We start from the raw sequence: 20,215 nt of genomic DNA on the forward strand, positions 1-20,215 counted from the left end.
GTCCGGGATCTCATCCGGGACTCCGAACAACTTTCGGGTTTCCGCATACATATATCTCTACAACCCTAGCGTCACCGAACCTTAAGTGTGTAGACCCTACGGGTTCGGGAGACATGCAGACATGACCGAGACGCCTCTCCGGTCAATAACCAACAGCGGGATCTGGATACCCATGTTGGCTCCCACATGTTCCACGATGATCTCATCGGATGAACCACGGTGTCGAGGATTCAATCAATCCGTATGCAATTCCCTTTGTCAATCGGTATGTTACTTGCCCGAGATTCGATCGTCGGTATCCCAATACCTTGTTCAATCTCGTTACCGGCAAGTCTCTTTACTCGTACCGCAATGCATGATCCCGTGACTAACGCCTTAGTCACATTGAGCTCATCATGATGATGCATTACCGAGTGGGCCCAGAGATACCTCTCCGTCACACGGAGTGACAAATCCCAGTCTCGATCCGTGCCAACCCAACAGACACTTTCGGAGATACCCGTAGTGCACCTTTATAGTCACCCAGTTACGTTGTGACGTTTGGCACACCCAAAGCACTCCTACGGTATCCGGGAGTTGCACGATCTCATGGTCTAAGGAAAAGATACTTGACATTGGAAAAGCTCTAGCAAACGAAACTACACGATCTTTTATGCTATGCTTAGGATTGGGTCTTGTCCATCACATCATTCTCCTAATGATGTGATCCCGTTATCAATGACATCCAATGTCCATAGTCAGGAAACCATGACTATCTGTTGATCAACGAGCTAGTCAACTAGAGGCTTACTAGGGACACGTTGTGGTCTATGTATTCACACATGTATTACGATTTCCGGACAATACAATTATAGCATGAATAATAGACAATTACCATGAACAAAGAAATATAATAATAACCATTTATTATTGCCTCTAGGGCATATTTCCAACAGTCTCCCACTTGCACTAGAGTCAATAATCTAGTTACATTGTGATGAATCGAACACCCATTGCGTCCTGGTGTTGATCATGTTTTGCCCTAGGGAGAGGTTTAGTCAACGGATCTGCTACATTCAGGTCCGTATGTACTTTACAAATATCTATGTCTCCATTTTGAACACTTTCACGAATGGAGTTGAAGCGACGCTTGATATGCCTGGTCTTCCTGTGAAACCTGGGCTCCTTCGCAAGGGCAATAGCTCCAGTGTTGTCACAGAAGAGAGTCATCGGGCCCGACGCATTGGGAATCACCCCTAGGTCGGTAATGAACTCCTTCATCCAGACTGCTTCCTGTGCTGCCTCCGAGGCTGCCATGTACTCCGCTTCACATGTAGATCCCGCCACGACGCTTTGCTTGCAACTGCACCAGCTTACTGCTCCTCCATTCAAAATATACACGTATCCGGTTTGTGACTTTGAGTCATCCAGATCTGTGTCGAAGCTAGCGTCGACGTAACCCTTTACGACGAGCTCTTCGTCACCTCCATAAACGAGAAACATATCCTTAGTCCTCTTCAGGTACTTCAGGATATTCTTGACCGCTGTCCAGTGTTCCATGCCGGGATTACTTTGGTACCTTCCTACCAAACTTACGGCAAGGTTTACATCAGGTCTGGTACACAGCATGGCATACATAATAGACCCTATGGCCGAGGCATAGGGGATGACACTCATCTTTTCTATATCTTCTGCCGTGGTCGGGCATTGAGCCTTGCTCAATTGCACACCTTGCAATACAGGCAAGAACCCCTTCTTGGACTGATCCATACTGAACTTCTTCAATATCTTGTCAAGGTATGTACTTTGTGAAAGACCAATGAGGCGTCTTGATCTATCTCTATAGATCTTGATGCCTAATATATAAGCAGCTTCTCCAAGGTCCTTCATTGAAAAACACTTATTCAAATAGGCCTTTATACTTTCCAAGAATTCTATATCATTTCCCATCAATAGTATGTCATCCACATATAATATGAGAAATGCTACAGAGCTCCCACTCACTTTCTTGTAAACACAGGCTTCTCCATAAGTCTGTGTAAACCCAAACGCTTTGATCATCTCATCAAAGCGAATGTTCCAACTCCGAGATGCTTGCACCAGCCCATAAATTGAGCGCTGGAGCTTGCATACTTTGTTAGCATTCTTAGGATCGACAAAACCTTCCGGCTGCATCATATACAACTCTTCCTTAAGGAAGCCGTTAAGGAATGCCGTTTTGACGTCCATCTGCCATATCTCATAATCATAGTATGCGGCAATTGCTAACATGATTCGGACGGACTTCAGCTTCGCTACGGGTGAGAAAGTCTCATCGTAGTCAACCCCTTGAACTTGTCGATAACCCTTAGCGACAAGTCGAGCTTTGTAGATGGTCACATTACCATCTGCGTCCGTCTTCTTCTTAAAGATCCATTTGTTTTCTATGGCTCGCCGCTCATCGGGCAAGTCAGTCAAAGTCCATACTTTGTTTTCATACATGGATTCTATCTCGGATTTCATGGCTTCTAGCCATTTGTCGGAATCCGGGCCCGCCATCGCTTCTTCATAGTTCGAAGGTTCACCGTTGTCTAACAACATGATTTCCAGGACAGGGTTGCCGTACCACTCTGGTGCGGAACGTGTCCTTGTGGACCTACGAAGTTCAGTAACTTGATCCGAAGCTTCATGATCATCATCATTAACTTCCTCCCCAGTCGGTGTAGGCACCACAGGAACATTTTCCCGCGCTGCGCTACTTTCCGGTTCGGAAGGGGTGACTATCACCTCATCAAGTTCCACTTTCCTCCCACTCAATTCTTTCGAGAGAAACTCCTTCTCCAGAAAGGACCCGTTCTTGGCAACGAAGATCTTGCCCTCGGATCTGAGGTAGAAGGTATACCCAATAGTTTCCTTAGGGTATCCTATGAAGACGCATTTTTCCGATTTGGGTTCGAGCTTTTCAGGTTGAAGTTTCTTGACATAAGCATCGCATCCCCAAACTTTTAGAAACGACAGCTTAGGTTTCTTCCCAAACCATAATTCATACGGTGTCGTCTCAACGGATTTCGACGGAGCCCTATTTAAAGTGAATGCGGCAGTCTCTAAAGCATAGCCCCAAAATGAGAGCGGTAAATCGGTAAGAGACATCATAGATCGCACCATATCCAATAGAGTGCGATTACGACGTTCGGACACACCATTTCTCTGAGGTGTTCCAGGCGGCGTGAGTTGTGAAACTATTCCACATTTCCTTAAGTGTGTACCAAATTCGTGACTTAAATATTCTCCACCACGATCTGATCGTAAGAATTTTATTTTCCTGTCACGTTGATTCTCAACTTCACTCTGAAATTCCTTGAACTTTTCAAAGGTTTCAGACTTGTGTTTCATTAGGTAGACATACCCATATCTACTTAAATCATCAGTGAGAGTGAGAACATAACGATATCCTCCGCGAGCCTCAACACTCATTGGACCGCACACATCGGTATGTATGATTTCCAATAAGTTGGTTGCTCGCTCCATTGTTCCGGAGAACGGAGTCTTGGTCATCTTACCCATGAGGCATGGTTCGCACGTGTCAAATGATTCGTAATCAAGAGACTCCAAAAGTCCATCTGCATGGAGCTTCTTCATGCGCTTGACACCAATGTGACCAAGGCGGCAGTGCCACAAGTATGTGGGACTATCGTTATCAACTTTACATCTTTTGGTATTCACACTATGAACATGTGTAACATCACGTTCGAGATTCATCAAAAATAAACCATTGACCAGCGGGGCATGACCATAAAACATATCTCTCAAATAAATAGAACAACCATTATTCTCGGATTTAAATGAGTAGCCATCTCGAATTAAACGAGATCCAGATACAATGTTCATGCTCAAAGCTGGCACTAAATAACAATTATTGAGGTTTAAAACTAATCCCGTAGGTAGATGCAGAGGTAGCGTGCCGACGGCGATCACATCGACCTTGGAACCATTCCCGACGCGCATCGTCACCTCATCCTTCGCCAGTCTCCGTTTATTCCGTAGTTCCTGTTTTGAGTTACAAATATGAGCAACCGCACCGGTATCAAATACCCAGGAGCTACTACGAGTACTGGTAAGGTACACATCAATTACATGTATATCACATATACCTTTGGCGTTGCCGGCCTTCTTGTCCGCTAAGTATTTGGGGCAGTTCCGCTTCCAGTGACCACTTCCCTTGCAATAAAAGCACTCAGTCTCGGGCTTGGGTCCATGCTTTGACTTCTTCCCAGTAACTGGTTTACCGGGCGCGGCAACTCCCTTGCCGTCCTTCTTGAAGTTCTTCTTACCCTTGCCCTTCTTGAACTTAGTGGTTTTATTCACCATCAACACTTGATGTTCTTTTCTGATCTCCCCTTCCGCTGATTTCAGCATTGAATATACCTCGGGAATGGTCTTTTCCATCCCCTGCATATTGTAGTTCATCACAAAGCTCTTGTAGCTTGGTGGAAGCGACTGGAGGATTCTGTCAATGACCGCGTCATCCGGGAGATTAACTCCCAGCTGAGTCAAGCGGTTGTGCAACCCAGACATTCTGAGTATGTGCTCACTAACAGAACTGTTCTCCTCCATTTTACAGCTGAAGAACTTGTCGGAGACATCATATCTCTCGACCCGGGCATGAGCTTGAAAAACTAATTTCAGCTCCTCGAACATCTCATATGCTCCATGTTTCTCAAAACGCTTTTGGAGACCCGGTTCTAGGCTGTAAAGCATGCCGCACTGAACGAGGGAGTAATCATCAGCACGTGATTGCCAAGCGTTCATAACGTCTTGGTTCTCTGGGATTGGTGCTTCACCTAGCGGTGCTTCTAAGACATAATCTTTCTTGGCTACTATGAGGATGAGCCTCAGGTTCCGGACCCAGTCCGTATAGTTGCTGCCATCATCTTTCAGCTTGGTTTTCTCTAGGAACGCGTTGAAATTGAGGACAACGTTGGCCATTTGATCTACAATACATAGTGTAAAGATTTTAGACTAAGTTCATGATAATTGAGTTCATCTAATCAAATTTTTAATGAACTCCCACTCAGATAGACATCCCTCTAGTCATCTAAGTGAAACATGATCCGAATTCAACTAGGCCGTGTCCGATCATCACGTGAGACGGACTAGTCAAGATCGGTGAACATCTCCATGTTGATCGTATCTTCTATACGACTCATGCTCGACCTTTCGGTCCTCCGTGTTCCGAGGCCATGTCTGTACATGCTAGGCTCGTCAAGTCGACCTAAGTGTATTGCGTGTGTTCCGAGGCCATGTCTGTACATGCTAGGCTCGTCAACACCCGTTGTATTCGAACGTTAGAATCTATCACACCCGATCATCACGTGGTGCTTCGAAACAACGAACCTTCGCAACGGTGCACAGTTAGGGTGAACACTTTCTTGAAATTATTATAAGGGATCATCTTACTTACTACCGTCGTTCTAAGCAAATAAGATGCAAAAACATGATAAACATCACATGCAATCAAATAGTGACATGATATGGCCAATATCATCATGCTCCTTTGATCTCCATCTTCGGGGCACCATGATCATCTTCGTCACCGGCATGACACCATGATCTCCATCATTGTGTCTTCATGAAGTCGTCACGCCAACGATTACTTCTACTTGTATGGCTAACGCGTTTAGCAACAAAGTAAAGTAAATTACATGGCGTTATTCAATGACACGCAGGTCATGCAAAATAATAAAGACAACTCCTATGGCTCCTGCCGGTTGTCATACTCATCGACATGCAAGTCGTGATTCCTATTACAAGAATATGATCAATCTCATACATCACATATATCATTCATCACATCTTCTGGCCATATCACATCACATAGCACTTGCTGCAAAAACAAGTTAGACGTCCTCTAATTGTTGTTGCAAGTTTTTACGTGGTTTGTAGGTTTCTAGCAAGAACGTTTTCTTACCTACGTATGACCACAACGTGATTTGCCAATTTCTATTTACCCTTCATAAGGACCCTTTTCATCGAATCCGTTCCGACTAAAGTAGGAGAGACAGACACCCGCTAGCCACCTTATGCAACTAGTGCATGTCAGTCGGTGGAACCTGTCTCACGTAAGCGTACGTGTAAGGTCGGTCCGGGCCGCTTCATCCTACAATGCCGCCGAAACAAGAAACGACTAGTAGCGGCAAGAAGAATTGGCAAACTCAACGCCCACAACTGCTTTGTGTTCTACTCGTGCATAGTAACTACGCATAGGCCTGGCTCATGATGCCACTGTTGGGAATCGTAGCATAATTTTAAAATTTTCCTACGCTCACCAAGATGCATCTATGGAGTCTACTAGCAACGAGGGGAAAGGAGTGCATCTACATACCCTTGTAGATCGCGAGCGGAAGCGTTCCAATGAACGTGGATGACGGAGTCGTACTCGCCGTGATCCAAATCACCGATGACCGAGTGCCGAACGGACGGCACCTCCGCGTTCAACACACGTACGGTGCAGCGACGTCTCCTCCTTATTGATCCAGCAAGGGGGAAGGAGAGGTTGATGGAGATCTAGCAGCACGACGGTGTGGTGGTGGATGTAGCGGGTCTCCTGCAGGGCTTCGCCGAGCTTCTGCGAGAGAGAGAGAGAGAGGTGTTGCAGGGGAGGAGGGAGGCGCCCAAGGCTGTGTGTTGCTGCCCTCCCTCCCCCCTTTATATAGGCCCCCTGGGGGGCGCCGGCCCAGGGAGATGGGATCTCCAAGGGGGGGCGGCGGCCAAAGGGGGGGAAGGGGTGCCTTGCCCCCCAAGGCAAGGGGGAAGCTCCCCCCTAGGGTTCCCAACCCTAGGCGCATGGGGGGAGGCCCAAGGGGGGCGCCCCAGCCCACTAAGGGCTGGTTCCCTTCCACTTTCAGCCCACGGGGCCCTCCGGGATAGGTGGCCCCACCCGGTGGACCCCCGGGACCCTTCCGGTGGTCCCGGTACAATACCGGTAACCCCCGAAACTTTCCCGGTGGCCGAAACTTGACTTCCTATATATAATTCTTCACCTCCGGACCATTCCGGAACCTCTCGTGACGTCCGGGATCTCATCCGGGACTCCGAACAACTTTCGGGTTTCCGCATACATATATCTCTACAACCCTAGCGTCACCGAACCTTAAGTGTGTAGACCCTACGGGTTCGGGAGACATGCAGACATGACCGAGACGCCTCTCCGGTCAATAACCAATAGCGGGATCTGGATACCCATGTTGGCTCCCACATGTTCCACGATGATCTCATCGGATGAACCACGGTGTCGAGGATTCAATCAATCCGTATGCAATTCCCTTTGTCAATCGGTATGTTACTTGCCCGAGATTCGATCGTCGGTATCCCAATACCTTGTTCAATCTCGTTACCGGCAAGTCTCTTTACTCGTACCGCAATGCATGATCCCGTGACTAACGCCTTAGTCACATTGAGCTCATCATGATGATGCATTACCGAGTGGGGCCAGAGATACCTCTCCGTCACACGGAGTGACAAATCCCAGTCTCGATCCGTGCCAACCCAACAGACACTTTCGGAGATACCCGTAGTGCACCTTTATAGTCACCCAGTTACGTTGTGACGTTTGGCACACCCAAAGCACTCCTACGGTATCCGGGAGTTTCACGATCTCATGGTCTAAGGAAAAGATACTTGACATTGGAAAAGCTCTAGCAAACGAAACTACACGATCTTTTATGCTATGCTTAGGATTGGGTCTTGTCCATCACATCATTCTCCTAATGATGTGATCCCGTTATCAATGACATCCAATGTCCATAGTCAGGAAACCATGACTATCTGTTGATCAACGAGCTAGTCAACTAGAGGCTTACTAGGGACACGTTGTGGTCTATGTATTCACACATGTATTACGATTTCCGGACAATACAATTATAGCATGAATAATAGACAATTACCATGAAGAAAGAAATATAATAATAACCATTTATTATTGCCTCTAGGGCATAGTCCAGATTGAGCATATCACAAGCATATTAGACATGGAAGTGCCATTTTTAGTACATGGCCAGCAAGACAGAGTATTAAAGATTAATATGATCAGCACTCAACAGGCATTGCTATTTAAAATGATAAGCCATATTATCTTGATGGTACATAACAAAAAAGCTCTAGAATTTCCCGCCAGTTATACTACTCCTTGCTCATCAAGCTTCTTGTTCTGGGAGAGATCACACCAAGCAAACACGATTCAGTTGAGCACAGACACGTAAAGATTCATGATCAAGAACAGAGCGCCCATAGCGCAAAAAGCGAGAGCGAGCCAAGTATTCAAACCATGTATATATGACCGATACTTAATAGATACTTGGTACCATGATAGACTAAAAGTAATGAGGTCACTTGATAATAGCATACTATGTAAGTACATTGCTTTTGTCAAGCAAGGCACATAGGTAGAGATGCATCATATAGACACCTTTGAATTTACTATATATGATTGGTAGTGTTATGACAAATATGTAGTAGTACCAATATAACTGGGGGCATACATTAATATTAGGAAGTGCTTGTTTACATTTAGAATACACGGCCACCAAAGGATGTGTGGCACATAGATGATTACGATAGTCTAAGGTCAATACATGTCTTGTTCTTGAGAGCAAGAACAAAAGGGTTGGGATATCACTAAACTAAATCTGGACTATGGTGCACATGAAACAAAAAGTGATATGCTTCAGTGGCCACATAGGCATGGCAGAAACAACCTTACTTTCTTTCTAGGCGATGTTCTACTTACTCTAAACAAAAAGGTTGGAAACATAAATTGATTACACAGGCCAGCAGTGAGATGGTGCTGGCGGGAATCCTCCTTAACCACAGCTGCAATGGCCACAAAGTGGGGGCTTCATGAGGGAAAATGTTCACTTTAAAACCTGGTACTTAAACTCTACTGCAGAGTGCTTTGCATCTTTGTCATCACCATTTAAGGTGGTGGATCTGTAAGAGAATCAACAATATGAGAATAAATGCTATCAATTGCTAGATTAATATATATGTCTTAATTTGTTCATGATCTAACATAATAAGAAAAAAAAACTTAGGTAACCACCTGGTACACAAAACAAAGGACATTTAAATCCTGAAACCTGAAGATATTTGATATACACGGTGTTCTGCCACATTGACCTGGAAGAAAAATAATAGTACAAAAGTAGAAGTTATATTCTAATGCAATACATATGTATATATCCTGGAAATATAAAGGGAAAAAAACATGACTGAGCAATATACATCATGCATGTTTAGATATTCATGCTTAGAGGGAGTGCAATGCATACTATGGAACCACACAGCCTAAATCCATCTTCGTCTAGAAGACTGCATGTTAACCATACATCAAGAAATTAATGGAAAACAGGGTTTGCCCGGATGACAAAAAATTGTGTGACAGGCGGCACAGAGTTTTTATGTCTAAGCCAAAATATATTACGAAGAACATTAGAGACAATGTCCATGAAGAACTAAGCATCTATATGGAGTAGGGTGAGAGAAGGACCCATCAACATTTCATTGCCCTCTGGTGAGTTCTGCATCATCCTTACATGATTCATCAGCAGCCACCTAGAAACAATCTGCAGAAAAACAAAATCAAAGTGAAATAAAATGGAATCACATGTAGGCAGTAGTTAAATAAAATGGAATCAAATATATTCCACTCCAATGGTATTGTCTGTAACCCATGCAACATCAAGTGAGGCATGAGCAACAAAGAGATCAGATACCAACATCATGTATTAACCACAAATCATGAAATCAATACCAGAGGACCAAAAAAATTCACAACCTAGGGAAATAATGTTCTTCGCAACCTTACCATAGTTTATTCCTCTTATTTCTTTCTCGGACTTGCGCACCAAAATTTAGAGAAATAAAAGAAAGCTTGATGAGAGGGAGTAGTGGGCATGCATATATGAAACGAGCACAATAAGCAAATCAACTTCCAATAAGTATGCAAAGATGCAATGGCCAGGAGCTAATTTCATTAATATTGTAATCTACTTCTGTAAAGAAAGAACCTCATCAACATTGTATTTTGATTCCTGCAGTCGTTCACTCCAGAAATTAAGGTCTCAGTGTGCCAGATCATTGGCTTCTACAGAACCAAAAATCTTTCACAGAGGCTTTTAGATCTTCCATATCTGCATTAAGAAAAGCAACAACTAAGACATATGTATATTTTAGCATAGTTCCTAGCCTTCATCATAAAGAATATGAGAAAAAACAATTGATGAAGGAGATATAATGCTGATGGATAGGCCAAACACATTTCACATACATCTGTATGTGAATTGAAAGGTTTGGGTATTGTCAGTCCCGGCATATCTCTCTTGTCATTGTAGGAAGAAGATTCAGAGTACAGAGAAAGCTGCAAAAATGGGACAACAGATTTAAAAAGGTGAAAAGGTTGCTGACAACACTATTTGCTTTACTTCAGCACACACCTTGTCGAGAAGATCCGCAACTGCAGGAGGTCCCAAGAGGTCGTCAGTACGAAAATGGAACTCCTTGGGCTCTGTTGCCTAGGCCTTCGGATGGGCAAAAACACCAATACCGCCCTTCCTCTCAAGAATCTGCATGGAACGATGTTCAGACTAAATGTACCTTGATGGCCTTACGCGCAGTGCTGTCTCAAGTTGTGGGGGTTTCGCTTCAGTCAGTTTAAGTGGCTTACTACCCTGACTCTATAAGATGTATTTAACATTCAGCAACTGCCACAATGAACATCATAACATGGCAAAACCAGGTGCTAGTATGCTTACCCGCATAGTTCCTACAGAAGAAGCTTATGAACATGTGTCAGCATGTCGAGACGCTCTTTCCATTGTTTTAAGGTGAAACTCCTGTAGTCAATGCAAAGGCATGACTTGATTAGTGGACGGTCACTCGGTGAATTTGTTATGACGGTCAAATACGTACATTGAAATCGGGAAGCTGTGGAGCTGTCCTTGGAAGAGGAGGGAAAGACGGAGCTTCAACTATCTAAAAGCAGAAGCAAGAAATTAGTTAGGCTTCATGCTATCTAAAGCAGAAGCAAGAATTAGTTAGGCTTCATGCTATCTAAAAGCAGAAGCAAGAAATTAGTTAGGCTTCATGCCCTGAAGCGTGCAATTCATTTAGTTAAACAGAAACATAGGAAACTTTCCCACCTTTTTGTTAAATGGCCATGCTCTGAACTTTGAGATCTTGGCCAGCATTTCCTCCTCTAGTTCTGAAGAGCTTTTCATTCTGACTGCTCGGACCATGTGGGTAGTCTGAAACTCAGGTTCCTTTGGCCTTGTTAGCATAAGTTTGGGCCTTCTCTGTGAGGCAGTTGCTGCATCCTCCTGCATGGTGAGTCCAAATTACTAATATTTTTTTCATGTACAAGTATTAAGATGTAATAAATGCGGCAATTCATCAAACTCTGGATTGCTAGTGGAGATATCCATATCATGGCACCAGGAAAAATAAATTAAACAACAGCAATTCACAATGAGCATACAAACTGCAATATGGATGTAAAGCTCCTAATCAACTACTAATACCGTTATCATCATCAAATATTCACAGATGGACGATAAAGGTAATGATTCTTTTTTATCAAACTCCGAACTGCTATCAGCCCCAAGAATAACAAAAATTAAGCAACGTACACCGACACGATATGTGGAAAGTACCGTTTTCACCATCAAATATTCACAGATTAATGATAAGGGTATGTTTGTTTTTATCAAACTCCGAACTGCTATCATGCGCCAAAAATAACAAAAAGTAAGCAACATACACCCACATGATATGTGGAAAGGAGTAGTTAAACTTACATTAGACATTGATCTGCTGTAGTGGCTGCCCAAATCTCTAGTCCCTGACTCAAACTTCTCGACCATTTCAGCTGCCAAAATATATGGAGTCACTGTCACTTCCTGAAAAAGGGCAACAATTACAGTAAGTACAAGTTCACAAAATAATAAAATCACATTACACCTGCAGTTTCATATCTCTCCCCACTATGCAACAAAATGAACTTTACTATTTGCATATGTATACAACAAGAGGTGCTTTGCCAGATTCTGAAGCACACATCCATCGATCTAACCATCCATCCACAGATCCATCAATTCCTAAATCTATACATTAAACAAAAAAAGAACAGAGAGGGGGGCCGGTGCTGATCGTGGGTGGGGCGGAGGGGCCGATGGCCACTAGAGGCGGCGGCAGCGTAGGCGAAGACGGGCGAAGGTGCTGCCAACAGCGACCGCGGCCGTAGGTGGTGCCAGGCGGCAGCGGCCCTAGGGCTCGAGCCGAGGAGGGAGCGCCATTGGAGGAGGGGTGGGGGAGTTGGAGGAAAGGCGTGGGTGCAGCAACTCGCCTCCGCACCCGGGGCGGACGAGATGCGAGGGGGGGGAGGAGGAGGGGACGACCGTGGGAGGAGGAGGAGGGGGCGGCGATGGGAGGAGGAGGAGGAGGGGGCGGCGATGGGAGGAGGAGGAGGAGGGGGCGGCGCGAGTGCGGGAGGAGCAAGTGCTAGGTCTTCTCCACTGGAACGGCTCCCTTTTATACTCCAACGCGTGAAATGACGAAAATGCCCCCAGCGGGGCACCGAATTAACGCGCGGTGGAACAAAGAGGGGGGTCGGTGCTGACCGTGGGTGGGGCGGAGGGGCCGATGGCCACCAGAGGCGGCGGCAGCGTAGGCGAAGACGGGTGAAGGTGCTGCCAACAGCGACCGCGGCCGTAGGTGGTGCCAGGCGGCAGCGGCCCTAGGGCTCGAGCCGAGGAGGGAGCGCCATTGGAGGAGGGGTGGGGGAGTTGGAGGAGGGGCGTGGGTGCAGCAGCTCGCCTCCGCACCCGGGGCGGACGAGATGCGAGGGGGGGGGGGCGGAGGAGGAGGGGACGACCGTGGGAGGAGGAGGAGAGGGCGGCAATGGGGGGAGGAGGAGGAGGAGGGGGCGGAGGAAGGGGAGAGGGGGCGGCGCGAGTGCGGGAGGAGCAGCGGCTAGGTCTTCTCCATTGGAGCGGCTCCCTTTTATACTCCAACGCATGAAATGACGAAAATGCCCCCAGCGGGGCACCGAATTAACACGCGGTGGCATTCGCGATTTAAAGGCGACGTGGCCACCTTCCGCCTGCCTAGCGGTTCTCCAGGCTTTATAGGTTCAATGCCAGATGAGCATCAAATTTTCACACTAGTCGGCCATTACTTGCTTGTAACGTATTTTGCTTGGGTTATTTTTTTTCCCGTGTACATATTTCAACTTACAAGGAATTTTTCCATACCTTTGCACTGTTCATTTGTTAATCCGAAAATAGATTCTTGTATCAAAATCGTGCCTATAAGATCTCATGCAAGGTAGAACTTTCACCTTGTTGAAAGGTGATGTGAGCAATGATGCTACACTTGAATCCAAGTGCAAGCAGCAGTCTCGTCGATCCTTGTTGCAGCAGCCCTCTCCCTGACAGAACAAACGTCGTCCCATCGCCCGGCATCAGCCAGAGACTTGGACATGAGCACGCACGTGTCCCGTCCGGCGGCCACTTCTCCGGCGAGAAACCTCTTCCAGAGGAACCGCTCGCCGGCAACAACTCCGTTTGCCTTGCTCGCACTTGCATGGGAGCAGTAAGCTCCAAGTGCCTGCTGATCGCATTCCACGGGCATCCGCCTGAATATTTCTCCAACTCCGTCGAGCCTCCCGGCTCGGCCGCAGGCGTCGAGCACGCACGTGTAGTGCTCCCGCTGCGGCGCGACCCCGTAGATCCTTCCCATGGCGCCCAGGAGGTGCAGCGCCTGGTCCACCTGCCCGGCATGGCAGCAGGCATAGAGCAACGACAGGAACACGGCGCCGTCCGGTCGAACACCTTGGCGCAGCATCATGGAGAAGAGCTGCAGCGCCTCCCTGCACCGGCCGTGCACGGCCATGGCCCTCATGACGGTGGCCCAGGAGACCAGGTCCTTGTCCGGGAGCAGGTCGAACACCTCGAACGCCAGCCGCGCCTCCCCGCACTTGGCGTAGGCGTCGACCAGCGCGTTGGCGACGACCTGCTCGCCGCCGAGCCCTCGCTTCAGCGCGTACGAGTGCAGCAGCTTGCCGCATGCCAGAGCGCCGGTGGACGCCACGGCGTGCAGGACGCTGACCAAGGTGGCCTCGTTCGGGCGGGCGGCCTCGCCGCCGTCGGACAACATCGCCCTGAACATCGCGACGGCGTCCTGCGGGCTGCCGCTCCTCGCGAGCCCCCACGCCATCGCGGTCCAGGCGAAGACGTCCCGCTCGGGCATTCCGTCGAACACGCGGCGCGCGCTGCGGAGCGCCCCGCACTTGGCGTACACGTCCAGCACGGCGTTGTCCACGATCGGGTTCGCGCCGGGGCCGCCCCCTCGCCGGAGCCAGAACCCGTGGATGGCCCGCCCCAGGACGAGGCTCCGTAGCCTGGCGCACGCCGGGAGGACGCTCGCCAGCGTGAGCGCGTTCGGCGCCGCGTCCATCCTGGAGAACTCCGCCACGGCCTCCGCTGCGCGCCCGCCCCTCGCCAGCGCCGAGATGCGCTTCGTCCACCGCACTACGTCTCCCGACGAGCGGGCCATTCATGGCAGCGCGCGGTCGAGCGCCAACTACATACTCTGGCACTTCGGCCACGATGGGTGCTTAAACGCGCTTGTCCATGGGACGAGCATCTTCAAGGAAGATTTTTGCACAAATTTCAGATCATACGAAACATATACTCAGTAGAAATTTTGCACAAGTCAAATTAATCTATATATAATCACATCCGTTTCCAATTCCACACGTAAAAACTGAGCTGCAACGTCTCTCGTGAAGTGGCAAATGAAATCCTCGATCTAGAATTCTAGACTTCGAGATGCAAAGTGGCCAAAATGAGCAAGTAGTATATTTCATAGAGCTGCCGCGGAGCAGGTGGCGTGGCCGGCGGCAGCGAGGGCGTTGTCCCGCCGCGGCGTTCTCCTCCTGAGGTACAGCACGCACTGGGAGTCGTGGCGGTACGTGAGCCGGACCAGGCTCCCTACCACGCGGTACCGGGACCGCGACCGCACCGTGATGGCGACCGGCACGCCCTTGCCGGACTCGAGCAGGTCCTGCATGCCGCGCCCCGCCGCGTACATCGGCTTCTCCTGCGCCGCCACGAAGAGCCTCACCGTCGTAGCGGCTCGCGGCCCGACGACGACGTACGGCCCCTCTCCCTGCGTCGATCACGCAAGATGATAAGCACACTACTAGGCGGGCGTGCCGCTGCAATGCACGTGTACATGGTTGGTGATGTGTGCGTACCTGCTGTGAGTTTGCGAAGGTGAAGTGGCCGAAGGACATGTCGAGCAGCGGAGGGAGGAGGTGCAGGCTGAAGACCTTGGAGTGGTTCTCCACGGCCATCTCCACGGAGCAGTTGCAGTTGAGGAAGCTGGTGATCACGCCGGAGCCGTCCAGCCCTTCCCCGAGGCTGAACCGCTCCACCTTGCCGACCTTGAAGGAGACGCCGGGGTGCGCGGGCTTGGTGACCACGACGAAGACGAGGAGCGCGATCGCCATGCTGACGGCCACCCTCCACGCCACCTGGAACGCGATGCAGCAGCATGGCGCCTCCGGGTCCAGCTTCACGTACCTCCACGCCCCGCTCCTCTGGTCAGCGCCGTCGCCGTCGCCGTCGTCGGACCGCCCGGAGACAACCCTCAGCACCTGCCGCGCCCCCCTGCCGCCGCCGCCGCTGGGCTTCTTGTCGGTGAGGAAGGAGTTGTTGGAGCCGCGGGAGGAGGAGTAGCGGGACAGGGCGAGGCGGGAGGCCTCCTGGTCGTGCTCGTGGCGGCCGGCGCCGGCGTCGTCGCTACGGCGCGGGGCGGCGAAGGCGGTCTCGGGAAACGGCGAGAGGATGAGCGCTGTGGACTCGGACGCCGGGTGGCTCAGGGTGTGCGATGCCGCGGAGGGGCTCTGCACGTAGTACGCGCACGGGGAGGGGTGGAAGAGCGGCACGTCCTGCTCCTCCGCGCCGATGGCTGCTGCCATGACGACGTGCTCGATCGATCACAGTCACAGCTGCTTCTTGTTCAGCTGCGCGCGCAATTCACAGCACTCAGGGGCCAATTAAGCGCTCAAATTTTGCTTGCTCTGCCTGTCGAACTGTGAATCTGTGACCGTTTATGTAGGAGCAAAAGGGGTCGAGGTTTGGACTCTCCGACGGCACGCGAAATGATAGTCCGCAGCGGGTTGCGGCTAGCTTTCGCGGGAAAATGGGGAAATAAAGGGCGAAGAAAGGCTAGTACAGTACGAGATTACAAACCGGCTTGACAGGCAGGATTTCATCAAGTGCCGGGGTTGGCATTATGACAAATGTCCATGATGGTTAGCACTTCGTAGCTTGCTATGGCAGTGAGTGAGCGAGAGTGTGAGTCGGACCAAGGTGATGAGTACACGAGCCGCAGTTTGTGTATGCATGCATGGGTGGATTAATAATGCAATGGCAGCCAACCTAGTCTCCCACTTCAAATTAAGTAGTGAGTCTCACTCTGTAAAGAAACATGGCACTGCATGTATGTTTAGATCATTAAGTAGTAGTAATCTGAACACTTTTATATTTCTTTACAGAGAAAGTACTAGTAGAAAAAATCCCATGGCTCTTGAACATCTTGGGATATTGGGTTGATTAAGGTTGAGCCGATGCACTCGGGTCTGAGCATCTTGGCAGAAGCTGAACATGCATGCAGTGTCATGTTTCACTAGGGTGATGGTACGACGACGGGACGAGATTATAATAATTATAAGATGTTGTAGACTTTCGGTAAGCACATGGCAATTATCAAATACAACACCCCGTGCGCTACGGCATTATTATGTATCATCATGGACCGCAATTATGCTACATGTGCTCTGTTTTACCGGCTAGGTGTGACTTAGCTTGCAAGATAGATGCAACGGCTACTCAATACTCATGCGCCTTTTTTGGAATGGTGAAATACTGAAAATATACCTCCAATGCCGCACCCATCAGATTAAGCTATTGCATTCTAAACGAGTTTAGTGAACAGCATAAAACTATCACTTTTTGGGTTATGGTTCTAAGAAGTCACCAGATTTTGTTTGTCACTGGTAACTATCAAAAGTGTGGTCGGCTGTTTCAAAAAATCCAAATCGGTCATTGCTAACATTTCAACCCGTTTTCTGACAAAGGTGGCCCGCCAGTAGGGCACGTGCGCACGGACATTACATAAAAAAACCCAAATCGGAGGTTGCAATATTTCCTTTCAATTTAGCACCAGATCTATGAATTACATCTATGCTTTTTCTGAACCCATGCATTAGGTAGCAAATGTAGCTGAATATGTCTGAACATGTTTCCGTGATATGTTTTGAATGTGATATGTTTGAGCCCATTAGTGATATGTTTTGAATGTGATGCATTAGTATAAGCCCATTTACTGATATGTTTATGAATAGCTGCAGTCTGTCTATCATCATGTTCGTGTTAACAACGTGTTATGTGTTTGTTAGTTAGGCACTGTCAATTGTTATGTAATTATGCAGTTGCAATTGGAGGGTGGAGGTGTGAACGGTGGTGTTATTGAGTGGCTTGACAGGCCTTGGCATGTTATTCTTCATAATTGTATATCAAAGCTGTGGGGAAACGTTTCATGAGCAAAATTATGGAAGGGTTACTGACAAACAGGCATTTCAGAAACAGTTAGGCAAGCTTAAGAAGGAGAATGAGAAACTGTGCAATGAGTATACCAAGCTTGTGGATGATATTTCCAATATGTTTGATTAGCAAGACGGGAAGGTGGACCACATGGAGTACCAGAAGGCAGTAGATGAGGAAGAGTTTCAGAAGAAGAAGAAAGAGCTAGACGGAATGCTAGGTTGGATGTTCAAATGGAAAAGCTTAAGCTTGCCAAGGAGCAGAGGTGCATTCTACACACCCAAGCTGACATTATCCAGAACACTAGGAAGGCCACGAAGGAGATTGAAGTGGACAACGATCTGCTTAAAAAAGAGAATATGAAGATTGAGCCTGTGATTGGTGAGCTGCTGGAAGATGGTTATGGGAGCGAGGAGAATATAGAGAAAATCAAGATTATCAAGGATTCATGAATTGGTAGTTGTGGTGGTGAAGTACATTTCAGGCATTTATAAGTAGATGGCCTAAGAGTCCGATGCTTGATTTGGGTGTACACTTTGGGGATGTCCTATGTGAAGTTAATTAGGGCCTTGCAATGCATTTGAACTCCAATATGTTATGTTAGAACTATTCATGCTAAGTTATTATGTAAGTTGTAATGAATCTTCAACCTAAGTTAGAACATGTACTATGCTAAGATATGAAGTAAGTTAAGTGATTGCTCTCTTGTAAGAGTGGTTGGGTCACCCCCAAGTATAAGGGTGAAGTAACCTAGCAATATGTATTTACCTCAGTAGGGAACCAAGGTTTATCCAACCAGAAAGAGTTCTTCCAGCAAACAAAGTCACTACTACCTGCATACAAAAAAGACAAACTTGTCCCCAATGTTGAAATATACCTTGGGCATGTCTATCAGTTTCAGAAATAAGGGCCTATGTGGGTTATATGACAATGATTGTGGTGGGAAGTTTAGTCCCACCCCACTAGTAAAAGAGGAGTTGGGCCTCCTTGTAAGGGGTTCTCTTTCAAATGCTATTGGAGCTTGAGAAGAGAAGGGGTTACCGCACGCTCCTTCTTCGACGACCGCCTCGCCAGGCCTTGTCATGATGCGTGCGCTCCACAAGTTGCGGAAATGAGCCGACCGAGCTCACACCTATGCGCTTATTTTTGCCGGTCAGAAATGAAGAGTCCGCAACAGACACGCCACGAATCCTTGACGTTGGATCGTGGGTTGTCACCGACTCGGGTGTGGGTCCAGCCCATGTTCTCCTACCCGAGCGCGCCTATACAATGAAGGCGTTGGCAACCCTAGCCGCCACAAGAAGAACAGATCGCATTTGCTCTGCCTCCACGCGCACCCGTCCACTATTGTTCCTTTTGCTACTACTGCGGCCAGCTATCCCATCCCGCCCATCGCATGCACGATTGACAGGAGAGTAGGCCTCCGAACCCCCACCTCTCGAGATCCTGTACGGGGGATGGGCTATTAGGTTTTTGGGGAACATCACCTACGCGACTGCTTGCTGTTGTTCGTCTATGTCCACTACATCGTCTACATCCACGCCGCCTTCGTCACACCATGAGTCAGCAATCCGAAGCCAACTGACTCGTGGCCGAGGAACTTGAAGCCAAGAGGAAGGCGGCCGAGGACTGAAGGAAATATGCCCTAGAGGCAATAATAAAGTTATTATTTTATATTTCCTTATTCATGATAAATGTTATTATTCATGCTAGAATTGTATTGATTGGAAACCCAAATACATGAGTGAATACATAGACAAACACTGTGTCCCTAGTGAGCCTCTACTAGACTAGCTCGTTAACCAAAGATGGTTAAGGTTTCCTAACCATGGACATAAGTTGTCATTTGATAACGGGATCACATCATTAGGAGAATGATGTGATGGACAAGACCCATCCGTTAGCTTAGCATATTGATTGTTCAGTTTTATTGCTATTGCTTTCTTCATGTCAAATACATATTCCTTCTACTATGAGATTATGCAACTCCCGGATACCGAAGGAATGCCTTGTGTGCTATCAAACATCACAATCTAACTGGGTGATTATAAAGATGCTCTACAAGTATCTCCGAAGGTATTTGTTGGGTTGGCATAGATCGAGATTATGATTTGTCACTCTGAGTATCGGAGAGGTATCTCTGGGCCCTCTCGGTAATACACATCATAAGAAGCCTTGCAAGAAAAGTAACTAATGAGATAGTTGTAGGATGATGTATTACGGAACGAGTAAAGAGACTTGCCGGTAACGAGATTGAACTAGGTATGAAGATACCGACAATCGAATCTCGGGCAAGTAACATACCGATGGACAAAGGGAATAACGTATGTTGTCATAACGGTTCGACCGATAAAGATCTTCGTAGAATATGTAGGAGTCAATATCCAGGTTCCGCTATTGGCTATTGACCGGAGAGGTGTCTCGGTCATGTCTACATAGTTCTCGAACCCGTAGGCCGCACGCTTAACGTTCGATGATGATATTGTATTATATGAGTTATGTGATTTGGTGACCGAATGATGTTCGGAGTCCCGGATGAGATCACGGACATGACGAGGAGTCTCGAAATGGCCGAGAGGTAAAGATTGATATAT

At 47.9% G+C, this 20,215-nt stretch overlaps 2 protein-coding genes and 1 long non-coding RNA gene across 3 annotated transcripts; all 3 read right to left on the reverse strand.

Moving 5' to 3' along the window:
• Positions 1 to 11,194: 11,194 nt before the first annotated feature.
• Positions 11,195 to 12,670, reverse strand: LOC123100144 (uncharacterized). The gene is made up of 3 exons (XR_006448366.1): positions 12,630 to 12,670; positions 11,808 to 11,909; positions 11,195 to 11,330 (listed from the first exon to the last, which is right to left on the reverse strand). It is a non-coding gene; the product is annotated as an uncharacterized lncRNA (long non-coding RNA).
• A 516-nt stretch (positions 12,671 to 13,186) lies between these two features.
• Positions 13,187 to 14,652, reverse strand: LOC123098236 (putative pentatricopeptide repeat-containing protein At3g05240). Its single transcript, XM_044520171.1, has one exon. It carries the CDS (start codon positions 14,563 to 14,565, stop codon positions 13,378 to 13,380), a length of 1,188 nt encoding a protein of 395 aa, XP_044376106.1. The 5' UTR covers positions 14,566 to 14,652; the 3' UTR covers positions 13,187 to 13,377.
• A 61-nt stretch (positions 14,653 to 14,713) lies between these two features.
• LOC123098237 (uncharacterized) lies at positions 14,714 to 16,165 on the reverse strand. Its single transcript, XM_044520172.1, has 2 exons — positions 15,269 to 16,165; positions 14,714 to 15,180 (listed from the first exon to the last, which is right to left on the reverse strand). The coding sequence occupies exons 1-2, from the start codon at positions 15,992 to 15,994 to the stop codon at positions 14,875 to 14,877; spliced, it is 1,032 nt and encodes a 343-aa protein (XP_044376107.1). The 5' UTR covers positions 15,995 to 16,165; the 3' UTR covers positions 14,714 to 14,874.
• Between the last annotated feature and the right edge of the window lie 4,050 nt (positions 16,166 to 20,215).

The sequence above is a fragment of the Triticum aestivum genome, chromosome 4D, assembly GCF_018294505.1.
Source record: "Triticum aestivum cultivar Chinese Spring chromosome 4D, IWGSC CS RefSeq v2.1, whole genome shotgun sequence".
NCBI lineage: Eukaryota > Viridiplantae > Streptophyta > Magnoliopsida > Poales > Poaceae > Triticum > Triticum aestivum.